At 44.1% G+C, this 13,978-nt stretch overlaps 1 protein-coding gene across 3 annotated transcripts in view; it reads left to right on the forward strand.

Moving 5' to 3' along the window:
• The window catches only part of LOC109316410 (solute carrier organic anion transporter family member 1C1-like), a 69,994-nt gene that overhangs the window by 23,722 nt on the left and 32,294 nt on the right, over positions 1 to 13,978 (forward strand). For all 3 annotated transcript variants that reach the window (XM_019544467.1, XM_019544466.1, XM_019544465.1), the window contains exons 10-13: positions 3,493 to 3,688; positions 6,139 to 6,304; positions 9,882 to 10,063; positions 13,109 to 13,173. In XM_019544467.1, the coding sequence (XP_019400012.1) occupies positions 3,493 to 3,688; positions 6,139 to 6,304; positions 9,882 to 10,063; positions 13,109 to 13,173 (609 nt within the window). The remainder of the gene's footprint in view (positions 1 to 3,492; positions 3,689 to 6,138; positions 6,305 to 9,881; positions 10,064 to 13,108; positions 13,174 to 13,978) is intronic.

The raw sequence follows: 13,978 nt of genomic DNA on the forward strand, positions 1-13,978 counted from the left end.
GCTCCCGCCCGCGCTGGGGCCTTCTACGCCTGCGCTTCTCGCGCTCCCGCCCGCGCTGGGGCCTTCTACGCCTGACTTGGGCTTCCCAAGATTGGGGCTCAGGCGGCCTCAGCCTTACATGGCCCCCAGACCCACCTTCCTGGGCCTATTCCCCACTGGGCCTGTCCCGCTAGTTGCCGACACTGGGGTTGGGGTTGGGACACCCCACAACACAGCGCCCCTGTGGTGCTAGGGACCCCCCTTCTACTGGGGAGCTCCCTTAAGGCCTCTTCCACCCCTACAGCCTCACCCGGTCCTCAAGTTTGTAATTACAACTATCAACCAAAAAACAGAAACTCAAAGCCCGTTGGCTACAACGTAAATCTTAAGCCAACCTGGCTAACCTTCTCTCATCCCTGTCAGGGTCCTCTCCACCCGGTATCTGCACACTGACACACAACACTGCCCTGCTCACTTTTGCTCCTTAGGCTGCCAGAGGGGAACTGAACTCTGGCCTCAGCATCCTCTGTTTATAAAGGCCAGGCCCTGCCCCCTTCCGGCCAGCTGACACAATCGGTTACTTTAGCAACTCACACCTGTGCTGCCCTATTGAGTGGCAGCTAAGCCCATGTTACCATTATCAGTAGCAGGCACCTTAGTGCCCTGCTACAAGCACCCTTGTACCTTAGGCAGCCATGTCAGTGTCTACACATGTAGTGTTGCAGAGTAAAAAACACTGCAGCAGGGTAGTGCTTGTATTTATAAGGGCTAGCCTTGTAGTAGGGGGAGTGGTAGATATGCAGGAGGGTAGGGCTAGGATTCAGAGTGACTTAGACAAATTGGAGGATTGGGCCAAAAGAAAAGTCATGAGAATCAGAAAGGATAAGTGCAAAGTCCTGCACTTAGGATGGAAGAATCCCATGCACTGCTACAGCCTGGGGACTAGTTGCCTAAGCTGCAGTACTGCAGAAAAGGACCTGGGGGTTACAATGGACAATTAGCTGGATACGAGTCTGCAGTGTGCCCTTGTTGCTAAGAAGGCTAACAGCATATTGGGCTGCAATAGTAGGAGCATTGCCAGGAGATCAAGGGAAGTAATTATTCCCCGCTATTTTGCACTAGTGAGGTCACATCAGGAGTACCATGTTCACTACAGAAAGGATGTGGATAATTTGGGGAGAATCCAGTGGTGGGCAACAAAAATGGTGAGGGGGCTGGGGTACATGACTCCTGAGCAGAGGCTGAGGAAACTGGGTTTATCTGGTAAGAGGAGGAGAAGACTGAGGGGGATTTAAAAGCAGCTTTTAAGTACTTGAAGGCTAGTTTCAAAGAGGTCAGGCTCATTGTTTCTGAATATGGATTTTCCCTGGGTTCCACAAATGTTGGAAGTAGGTGCAGACCTATCAGCAGGAATAGCTCCCTCCCTCTTCCCCTCCTCACCTCAAACACTATCAGAAAACTGGAAGACAACTGGAAAACTGGAAGATTGTGGGCTCAGCTGCTTGGTGGTTCAGTGGGTGGGAAACTGGCTACTGGGTAGGACCCAGAGAGTTCTCATGAATGGATCCATGTCGTCCTAGAGCAAAGTGGCCAGTGGTGTCCCTCAGTGTTCTGTGCTTGGATGAGTGCTTCACCATCTTTATCAATGATTTTGGATGGGGGAGTGAAAAGCTTGCTGGCCAAGTTCATGGGTGACACCAAGTTATGGGCCAGAGTGGCCATGCCAGAAGATAGGCTGCTGATACAGGCAGACCTGGACAGGTTAGAGAGTTGGGCAGAATGGAACCAGATGAAGTTTAACACTTCCAAATGTAAGGTGCTCCATTTGGGGGCAAATAACCCTCAGCATGAGTGACTGGTGTCTCATGAATCTGGAGGGGCACCCGCAGAAGCCGCCACTGGCAGTAGCCCTGTTAGTGGGGGCACCAGCCCTGCTGACAACATCAGTATCAGCCATCGGGGGAGCACTGGCCCTGTCAGGGGGGCATGTGCACCCCTGTGCACCCTCTAGTAGTCTCCTATGACCCTCAACATACATACAGCCTGGCCTGCACCATGGCTAAAAGGGACCTAGGGCTAATGATTGACCATTGCATGAATATGAGCCATCAGTGCAAAGTGGTGGTCAGCAGGGCATATAACATGCTGGGATGCATCAACCAATGCATCTCATGTAAAACTAATGAAGTGATACTCCCGCTGTACCCAGCACAGGTGAGACCGCAGTTGGAGTACTGCATCCAGTTCTGGGTGCCACACTTCAATAAGGATGTGGAAAAACTTGAGAGGGTTCAGAGAAGGGCCACCCGTATGATCAGGGACTTGCAAGGCAAGCCATATGAGGAAAAGCTGAGGGACCTGGGCTTCTTTAGCCTAAAGAGGAGAACGTTGAGAGGGGACTTGATAGTGGTTTACCAACATATCAGAGGAGTGCATTAGGAGATCAGTGAACAACTGGTGACTAGGTCACCCTTGGGGAAGACCGGGACCAATGGATACAAACTCCTGGAAGGCTATTTTAGGCTTAATACCAGGAAAAACTCCTTCACAGTCAGGGTGACCAGACTGTGGAATAAACACCATCCAGATGTGGTGCAGTCACCTACCCTGGAGGTTTTCAAGAGGAGACTGGACAGTCACCTCACTGGGGTCCCTTGACCCCAGATGTCTTTCTTCAAAGCAGGGGGGCTGGACCTGATGATCTGCAAGTTCCCTTCCACCCACTTACAATCTATGAGTCTATGAATCTATGAGGATGGAACTGGACTGTTCTCAATCATGGCAGATGACAAAACAAGGAAAAATGATCTTAAGTTGCAGCAAGGGAAGTTTAGGATGGATATTAGGAAAAACACTCTCACTAGGAGGGTGGTGAAGCACTGGAATGGGTTACCCAGAGAGGTGGTGGACTCCCCATCTTTGGAAGTTTTTAAGGCCCAGCTCGATAAAGCCCTGGATGGAGTGTTCTAGTGGGGGATGATCCTGCTTTGACTAGATGGCCACCTGAGGTTCCTTCCAACCCTAATTTTCTATGATTCTATGACTACCCTGCTGTGGAGTTTATTAGTTTACTGCAGCATAATAGCCCTGTACATGTAGATGCTGATCCATTTACTGTGGATCTCATTAGTCAACCCCATAGTAAACGTCTCATGTAGATATGTCCCATGTCAGTTGAATGTCACCTCTAAAGTCAGATGTTTATCTGAATTGCCCAAGTTTCCAACACTGACCCATGTTAGATGGAATATAGATAGAAAATGACATGTAATTTTATAAGAACAGTATTTTAAAGGAATGTGAGGCACAGTGATAAAATGAAAAACTAAGCAAAACTGAAATACATGGAACAAAAATTTACTGAACTTGAAAAACTCAACCTGCAGAGCAGATCAGTGTCTACTTTAGTTAAGAAGAAATGACAGACTAGCATTGGATGTTTATTGTGGAAATGTTGCTGTTCAAGTAAGTGGCAGCAATAAGAAGTAAATGACTGTTCCCTTCTGTTTGCAGGTGTGATACTTTTACCCACTGCAGTTCTGGGGATGTTTCTGGGAAGCTTTATCACTAAGAAGTTCAAGTGGCTCGTAACAGGAATGGCAAAGTTTTCATGCATCACTTCTATAATATCATATCTTTTAAGCCTCCTGTACTTTATGAGTGATTGTGAGATGCTCCACGTGGCTGGTTTAACAGTTTCCTACTCTGGGTTTGTATGCTTTTTGCATCAGTTCTGTCAGATATTGGTCATTTGTCTTCATAGCTCAAAAATGCTCTCATGATAGTTAAGTTTCAAGATAGCCCCAACCTAGCACACTGGGGTTCAAGCTTGTTAACAATAGGAAGCATTTCAAATTGGAATTTGGATCTAAATTCTGTGACATGAGTCCTTCTTTATATGCTGCAAAATTTACTGGTAAAATGTTTTATCTGCAAATACACTGTAGATGTTTTATAAATTTAAAAAAATGGGCTGTATCTGGCTGGTGGACCAAATCTGGCTGCATCTGGCTAGTAGTCCCAATCTGGCACTGGGGGTAACATGGCAGGGCCCCATCTGGCAGCATGGAGTGGGGCAGAGGGCAGCCCAGCCCCAACTGACCCCAAAGGGGAAGGAGACTTGATTCAGCTCCACAGGGAGGAGTGGAGGCGGGGAGTTCATGTGGCTGCAACACAGCCCCCTGGCGGAGAGGGTATGGCACAGCACCACTCTAGCTGTGGGGTGAGGGGTTATGGCTTGGCCCTGACTCAGCCACAGCCCTGCCTCAACCTGGGAAGGAGGCATGGCCTAGTCCTGACTCAGCCACAGGGAGGGAAGGGAGCATGCTTTGGCTCCAATTCAGTCATGGGGAAGGAAGAGGACATAGCCTGGCCTGGATCCAGTCCTGTGGTATGGCGGGGGGGACAGAGCATGGTCTGGCCTCAACCCAGCCATGTGGAGGGAAGGGGGAGAGTCTCAGCCCCAACCTATGACACAGGCCTTGGGATTTGCAGTTGGGGAATTTGGCAGTGGGGGACAGTGTATTAATTGCCACTGTTCCCCTGCTGCCAAATTTCTTGATCTATGGGGAGCCCCGTGGGCTGGATACCATGGCTCCATGGGACACATTTGGCAGATGGGCCAGAGGTTGAGCACCCCTGCATCAGAAGACACTAATGGTTAGAGGAGACATTCAGGATAAGATGATACCCAATGACAGTCATTGGGAACTCAGTGGTGCTGGTTTTCAGATGATTCTACAATAAGGTAGAAATTTATTTGTTTTTCATTATTAGTTTTCAAAGTTTGGCAAAAATATTTAGGTTTTGACATGGAATTTTTTTAAATTTTTGGTGAATTAAAAACTCAAACTCTTCCATTAAAAAATGATACTGGTCATTTCAGTTTTTAAGGTTTTTTTTTAAATAAAAGAAATCAGAAAAAAATCAATACATTTGTGAAAAGTTTTAGTGTTTTGAGTCTGTATTTTTCACCAGAAAGGTTTTGTGAAAAATATTGCCTGTCACTGTGCAGATCTTATTTTAATTTAAGTTCCTGTGAATTCATACATATGAAATCTCAGACCTTGTATAAATATTCATGCTAGAGAAAACATGTAAAATCAAGACTTTTGATGGGTACTTATGATTGGGAAAATTGGTAGCATTTTATATCCACTTTGCATTAGTGTAAATATTTATCCCAAGTAAAAGTAGTGGAGAGGCAAATTCCCTGGTTTTGTTTTGAATATCCGGTTTAACTTAGATTTAAGAAGTATGGGAAAATTCAACTTAAACCATTGTGGCTTTGCATAGTTTTTCACCCAAAGCTCAGCCAAAAAAACTTAGTCTATGTTTCTTGAAATTTAACTCACATTCACTTAAATGTTCCCCAAACTTTTTTGTCAAATCAGACACCAGTATTATTCAGGAAATAGGTAGGCCAGCCTGGATTTTTTTGAGTTTAGGTAGCAGATGATTTCAGCCTTTTGTCTGATGGAGATTACTGTAGTTCAGCAAAAAAACATGGTACTCAGTGAGCTGGAGATTAGTCAAAGAAAGATTAAAAATACTAGTTTTTCGCAAGACAGCAGATACTCTAAAGGTGTCTAGTGAAGTCAAGTGAAGTCTCTAGTCACCAGTAGTTAGTGGTGCATGGAGAGTGGCAATTCACTTTCTGCTATACTTACTCTTCACAGATCTTTGTAGCAACATTGATAGCCTTAATTATGAGATGAGCAATGTGGTATCAGATGTGTTAGCAGCAGGGTTCCCCAGGGCCAGACCTGGCTCTGTGACAGCTTGCTCTGGTGAGCAGAGCTATAGTTACAGATTTTGGCAGGGATACAGCTATGCTTCCCGTGATCTGTCCGGGAGCCAACCTTTGGAAGGGGAAGGTAGAGCAGAGCATGCGGGATACTGTTCATGTTACAAGCTACAAAACAGGGCTAGAGAAGTTCCTATTTGAAACATGAAATTTTTTTTGTGGTGGCTCTTCCATGTTCTTGGGAGATCCACTATTTTTGGTACTATAGCTGACTGGTTTTCACACTCCATTGAATGCTAGTGTATAACTGCCTGTGTAAGTACCGCTTTGCTTCAACTCATTTTTTTCTGTTTTCTTTCTGATAAGGAATTGTTTTGTAGTCTCATTTTGTACTCTTTCTGCTTGCTCTCCAGAATAAAACAAACTGCCTCTCCAAAACCAAGCTTAATTGCCAGTTGCAATTCTGACTGCAACTGTATGTTGAATCAATGGGACCCTGTGTGTGGGGATAATGGAATCACATATATGACTGCCTGTTTTGCTGGGTGTAAGTCATCAACTGGGTCTGGAAAGAATATGGTAAATATATAGGTAGATCATTGCTTATTTAGATGGATTTTTGGCTTGATCACTTTATTATATGCTTAAGAAACCACATATAAACAGGTATCCATTCTCTATCAGTTTGCCTCTGAAATAGCAAATGGACAAAACACAACCAGTTCCAGGTGGGATTTTTATCTGAGGCTGAGGAAATTACATGCCCAGTTCCCCTGGGAGATGAAAATACCAGATTCTTATATTTGGTTTTTGATTTATATTAAAATGTTTGTCTTACTGTAAATGTCACCCTCCATTTCTCAGAAGATTTATGTATGTGTAACCTCTTAGTATTCTCATGATAAAAATAATTTTTTTATGGGTTTTACTACTACTAGTTCATTTAGGCCATCTACCTATTCATTAATGTGCTTTAGGTAATGCGCATTAAATCTTGTACCTCTATTGTGAGGTACTAGCAAAATGCACATTGGCCTATTTTAATATGCATTAGCTAAAGAGCACATTTTTGTGACACTTTAATGCACATTATAAAATAGGTTAATATGCATTAAAGCACACATAGATGCACCTTGACAGCTGTTCATTTAAAGGTGTGATGGGATCTAATCCCCAATCCTAACAATCACACCTCCTGCCCTGCCACATGTGCATGACCAGACACATGATTTTCAGGTCAGGGATCAGATCCCAATCATACCATGCTCCCCCCAGGATCATGATCCTGGACTCCCTCTTTACCGGGCAAGTTGAAAGCTAGTTGAGGGACTGCACTGGGAACTTTAAATCCCACACTGAACAGTGCTGGTCAGGTAGCTTGGCATAGGGAAACCTTTGCTCTGAAACACCTGTTCTTCTGCACCAGGATGCCTGGGCAGTCCTGGCAGGGGAAGCCAAAGACCCCCTGCAGCCAACTCCACCATAGCCAGGGCTACCCAGTTCAGGGTTTAAAGGCCCAGCAGGGGAAGCCTTTTGGTTTCCCCAAGCTCAGCCTCCAGCCTGGGTGACAACCAACCAGCTGATCATTGGCCACCAGTTACATGTTGCATTCAACGTACCATACAAATAAATGTTATACATTATATCTGGAATATTTTTTGGCTTATTCCCTACTTTATGGCACCTTAAATTGGGTGCATATCTAGAAACCTGCCTATCTGTGCTGCAGTTAACATTTTAATTGCAGCATAAATAGACCATATAAAAGTGGCCATGAGCAACACAGCTGAGAACTTGTCTACCCTAGGAAAGTATAGCCAATATAATTAGACTTTCTATAGAGACTTGTATAGCTATACCAGCAAAATCCTCTAGTGTGCATCTACTTATAGCCATATAAAAGTGTTTATATCAGTATTGTTTATACTAATTTCATGATCTAGCATAAACCTTGGTGAACTATGAGGAAAAGATGAATGAACTAGGATTGTTATAATGTGAATGTACTGTGTGTAAAAGTAGGTGGAACCTTGAGGAATTCTGCAGATCTGTGCTATTACTTTGCACTACAACTCCCAGAAACCTGCAGGGGCTGAGGGATAAGGGAAAAAGAAAGAGGAACCTTGAGGCTAGAGTAACTGGAAGAGGGAGTGGCATGTATGTGGGCCCTTGTCACCCCTATACAAAGGAGTGCACAGGGGAGCTGGAGATCTCACTGGCTTGGTCATCCGGGACTGTGGACTGACGGACCTGGACTCAGATTGGGGGAAGCTACAGGCTTCTGTTTGATCCCTCTAAGGACTAAACGCTTGTTGGGGGATACCTCTAGAGGTGTGTGTGGGGAAAATTAAAGTTCTGTGTGTACATTAAGGTTTTGTGTATAAGCACAGTGTTGATGTTTCTTTACCTTTTACCTGTTTCTTCTCTTTGTCCGGTTTGGCTTGTGACCCTAACCCCTTTGATTTTCTATATGGAAGTGGGAACTCTCCCTTGCTTTTTGGGACAGTTTCTGGGGCTGCAGGGCTGGCTGTTTAGTCTACAGAAGAGAAGACTGTGGTGTGGAGGGAGGTTGATTACAGTCTTCAAATACGTGAAGGAAGATTATAAAGAAAATGGAGATAGATGTTACTTTGTGGCTGTAGAGGATAGGACTAGGAGCAATGGGATTCCAGTGGCAGTAGAGGAAATTTAGATTAGCGATTAGGAAGAACTTTCTGAATATTTGGGTGATCAAGTACTAGAACAGGCTACCTGTTGAAGCTCCATCCCTGGAAATTTTTAAGATCAGGTTAGATAGCCACTGGCTGAGATTTTAGTCAGAGATTATAATATCTTGACCAGGGGCCTTAACTAGATGACTTCATGAGGTCTCTTTCAGCTCTATTTTCCTTTGATCCTATGGTAGTAACATGAGTTACAACAGTGTAACTACATGTAAGGGTCTTACTGGCATAGCTAACCAGACTTTTAAGTGTAAATTGGGTCTACAATTCAACAAGATAATATGAAATACTGTATTTACCGGAATCCAAGATGAGGTTTTTCTCTTCATTCAACATGGGGAAGGCAGCTGCTCCGGCTCCAGCTCCAGCTCTGGCCCTGGCCCCAGCCCCAGCCCCAGCCCCAGCCCGGACTCGGAGTTGGAGTCAGAGCCACAGTAACAGCTGCTGCCTCCCTGTCACCTCTGCCTCCTTGCCTGTCCCCCACTGCCTCTGCCCTGTTCTGGTTTTACCCTCCCCACCACTCCCCTGATACTTTTGCTCCTCCCCACTGCCCCCAATGCTGCTTACCTTCAGTCATGACTCTGACCGCACTACAGCCTGAGGCATGGAGCATGTGGTAACTCTGGACCCGACTTGGACAGGCAGTAGCAGGAGCAACAGGGGTGGCAGCTCTGGCTCTGGAGCTGGGACCAGAGTTACTGCTGTTGTCTGTCCATAGCAGGACTGGAGCCAGAGCCATGACTGAGGGTAAGCTGTGGCGGAAGAAGGGTGGAGATGCGTGGCTAAGTGTGTGTGTATGTTGGTGGGGGGAGAAGTGCCCCTGGGGGGAGCAGGCACTGAGGGGGGCAAGAGAGGGGATGTCCAGGTAGCAAAGGGGGGCTAGTGGCAGGAGGAAAGGCAGGCACCGGGAGGTGTAAACACTGTGGGGAGAGGGACACATGGCAGGGGAGAAAGAGGTGGGGGGTCAGGCAGCTTGCCCCTCCCCCAACTGTCTGCCTCTCTGCCAATCCAACAATTGGATTCTATATGTGGAAAACTATAATCCATTTATATAATTTCTGTGTGTAGAACTTAATTACTCAGGGGTGGGGTGGGGTTGTCTTACAGTTGAAATTGTCCTGAATTTGGGTAGATTCGTCCCAGTTGGTCATACATTCCACTCAGTCATAACTCTACAAACATATTAAAGGTGATCGATTTGCACAACTGTCAAAGAGGATCTAGTTTGTTCTGAGAAAAATATTTCTAAAAATAATTCATGTGGTGTCAAGAACGTAGGTCCAGCAACTGGAGCATATGTGTTAATCTTGATAACGGTCTGTGAAGTATTTAGGATTCTTCTATTACTTACGCTAATTTTTAACTACAGTTTTCTAGTTCCTTAGAAAATTCTGAGTTCCTGTGAAGTGATTTATTCTGTCTCCTTCTTTCAGGTATTTCACAACTGCAGCTGTATGGATATTCAAAGCTCTGGGCTTAGCAATTTCTCTGCAGTTTTGGGACAATGCCAAAGGGAAAGCTGTACCAACAAATTTCCCTACTTTTTAGTATTACTGACTGTAAATGCATTTACGTTGTCTGCAATAAGCACTCCTACATACATGATTATATTTAGGTGAAGTATTTTACCTTACCTTGACAAAATGTAACATAGTATGAATCCATGTTATTTAATTTCTGCCCTGAAGAATGACATTTAAATCTTAAATGGCAGTGATTTTCCTGACTTTGTTACATCCCACTCTGTTCAAAAGGCCAGCAAACCACATATCTATAATTTAATTCCCACTTAGTCCCTGGTTAGGATTTGTATGACAGGTTGGATAGCCATTATTGTGACTCTCAGGAAGATATGGTATTTAGTAATTAGACAAAAGGACATTAGGTCTGGTGTTAAGCTGTTTGTAAAAGACATGTATAATTTATGTTACATAGGGGGCCATGAGAAAGGCCTCTCCTTTATGAAGTGGGTTACACAAGGTGGAGTGTTGCATATCTGAAATCAGATTTTTTGGTATTACTTTCTAAGACTATGTTTCAATTACCTCCCCACATGTGGTGGAATATAAAAAAAAATCAATTTTAACTTAAATTGGAACATGATGAATAAAGTCAGCAGCCAAAACAATGGACTATTACAATATAAAACAGTAAACAATTATGGGGGAACATGGTCATGCTTGAAGATAGGCTACATTTATAGATGGACCTAGACAGGCTAGCAAGTTGGGTGGATCGGAATCTGATGACAGTGTCTTTAAATGTAAAGTGCTCCATCTCAGAACAAGCAACCCCCAACACACCTACTGGCTTGGCAGCACCAAACTGACTAGCACCACGAATGAAAGGGACCTGGGAGTAATAATAGACCACAGTATGAATATGAGCCAACAGTGTGATGCTGTAGCCGGTAGGACGAATAATACTCTGGCGTGTATCAACTGATGCATCACCAGCAAAACCAAGGAGGTGATTCTTCCTCTCTGTTCAGCACTGGTGAGACTGCAGCTGAGTACTGCATCCAGTTCTGGGCACCTCACTTTAACAGGGACATGGACAAGTTTGAGCGAGTCCAGAGAAGGGCCACCCATATGATCAGAGACTTGCACGGCAATCCCTACAAGAAAAGGCTGAGGGATCTGGGACTCTTCAGCCTGAGAAAAAAAAGGCTGAGAGGGACCCTGGTAGCACTACACTAGAGGAGTACATCAAGGGCTTGGTGAGCAACTGTTCATCAGGGCACCTGAGGGAAAAACCAGGAGTAATGGCCAAAATTCCTGGAAGATCAACATTAGGAAAAACTTCTTCACAGTCATGGTGTCCAGACTGTGGAATAAGCTCCATCCAGAGGTGGTGCAATCACCTACCCTGGAAATCTTTAAGAGGAGACTAAATAGTCATCTTGCTGGGGTCACCTGACCCCCATTATCTTTCCTGCTTGGTGTGGGGGGCTGGACCCGATGATTTCCAAGGTCACTTCCAGCCTTACAATCTATGAATCTATGAACAACACTGCCTTTTAAATATGAAGGTAAAAACAAAACATTGTGCCTTATTTACCAAAGCCTGTTTCTGTTTGTGTCTAAAAATTGACTATATTTTAAGTGTTCAGTTTGCATTATCCTTCCCTTCTAAATGGTTTCTTTTCACTGCCTGAGAGGATTAGGATCTGTTAAGGGTATGCATTAAATACAGTAATGATAATGGGTTCCTCTGGTTCCCTTGGACTTTCAGGTGTTCTTCTCTGGTGATTTGCTTCTAATGCACCTGATGGATGTAGGCTAACTCTTCACAGTGTGTCAGTTGAGATACCTTGCTATAAAATGCTAGTGAGAGTCAGACATAGATTTTGCATTAATGTAATCAGTTAAGATCTATCTTGTGTTCACCAGACACTGAGTTAGTTAGCTACAACTAGTTAAATATGCCTTCTGAAGAATTGACAACAGCATTAAATTCAATCCTCTGGGCTAAGAACAGACATTACACATGAATCAGTTTAAGTAAGTGATCAGAAACTGTTTTAAACCTGTAATAGAACACGTGTTCAGTGCACATAAACCAGTCTGAAAATGGCTGAAACTGGTTTGAGATAAACCTGGTTGAATGTAATATCAGACTTAACTGATTTACGAGTTATGCAATGTCTGTCCCAGACCCCTTGCTGGTTTAAGATAAATCAGACACCCCCAGCATCCTGGCATGCTCTCTGGGCTGGGCAGTGCTTTCTGCTCCACAGCAGGGCTGGCCCCTCCCCTCTTCTCTCTGGCTGCAGCTCCAGCAGAGACTGAGGGCTGCTCATGCCACTCCCCTCACCACTGCTTACTAAGCAGGAATTCCCCTCCCCTCCCCCTTGCGGAGAGGTGTCTGTGTATTAGTTAGCAGACCACATGCTGGCTACAGTCCCTCCTGAATCAACAGGTAGAACCAACAGCTAGGTGGTAATGTCCTTCTGTTGTTTTCTTAATGGGGTGATAAACAGAGTTGGGGTGATCAACACTGTTATCAATTCTCTCCTGGGCTAATCATAGTGTCTTGCTGGAGCCTGGCCATTCCTCCCTCAGCTCAGTACTGTTCAAGGGAAGGGAGGGCTGCTCTAGCACCCCCCAGCTTCTGTCCCTAGCCATGCAGACTGTAGCATATATAAGAAAAGAAGTGATTAACAGGAGAGGGAATACACTGAAATAATTCTGTGGTAGGATCCATTCCTTAATCTACTTCAGTCTAGTAGTAAGAACATGCCTGAGGAAGAGAGTTTATAGTCAAGTGCTTCATTTGCATGTTGAAGATCACACTTGAGTTCCTCACTCTTCAGATCTACACCGTTCTCCCCAACACTCTTGAGATTAAGAGACCTGGCCCCAATTTAATACTTTTTGAATGCCAAAAGACTATTCCTGTACTTTTACTTGAGCCCAGTTCTCATGTGCAATAGAACCTGCTCTTGAACCTCTTTATTCAATAGGAATTTTGTCATTTATTCCAAAAAGGAAGCCATTTTAAATTTAGTAGAGTATTTTAGATTAAAAAGACAATTGTGGTGTTCTGGTTACAACCGAACAGATACAGATAAATACAACATAGCTTTAAGCTCATTATATTACTGTAAGAGTTATTCTTGTGAATGTTCAATTTACAGCTATTTTATTACTGTTTTTAGAATCATTTCTCCAGACTTAAAATCCTTTGCTGTCGGGACTGAAACTTTAATCGGAAGGCTACTTGGTAAAATCTTTTTTTCTTTTTCTTATCACTTTATTCTGTTGACATTTAAATAGAATATGATGGAGATGGATCAAACTAGACAGCGTAGTGCCCTTATTCTTCATTAGAAGAAACCAAAGCTTCCAAATACACGGTTTAGTGAAATGCACCTATCTGGGCAGGGAGTGTTTCTCAGCTCGCATTGCTTCCCAATGCTAAGCACTTGAGAATGCAGTAGAACTATCAAGCCTCTGCATGATGTAGGACTGAGGAAAAGAAAGGTGACTGAAATGTAGAGACTGTTTTAAAGTCCCATAGAGAGGCATTTGAGGATTATGATTTAACACTTTGGCTGTTGGAATCTTGTCTGACTTATTCCTTTTGGGTTCACATCTCTAAGCACTCCCTTTCCCACAGCAGCCAATGGGTCCTCTCCCTAAGCATCCTCTCTGAGCATATCATGGACTCTGTCTACTTTCATCTCTTAGCAATGGCTTATTTAGGTGAAAAACCTAGGACACATTGCCTAACAGCCCCCATAAGGGCACTCTTACTGTAACCTATGATTAGCCTTTGGGCTGTACATTCACAATTGCTTTACTATACTGTCACTAGGACCTGTCCCTATATCCCCCACCCTTTCCCCATCCATTTGCTAAAGAGGGCAGTTCCTAAATGTGATCAAATGTGGCTCATCTTATTTTATGTAAAGAAATTTTTCCTAACGCTTCTGAACTTCAGTCGATTATTTTTTCATTGATTTTGATTTTGAAAACAATGTTTAGGAAAAAATATTTGCCAGTGGGTGAAGAAATGTTTTTGACCC

This window comes from Crocodylus porosus, unplaced genomic scaffold (assembly GCF_001723895.1).
Source record: "Crocodylus porosus isolate Cpor-Errol unplaced genomic scaffold, CroPor_comp1, whole genome shotgun sequence".
Taxonomy (NCBI): domain Eukaryota; kingdom Metazoa; phylum Chordata; order Crocodylia; family Crocodylidae; genus Crocodylus; species Crocodylus porosus.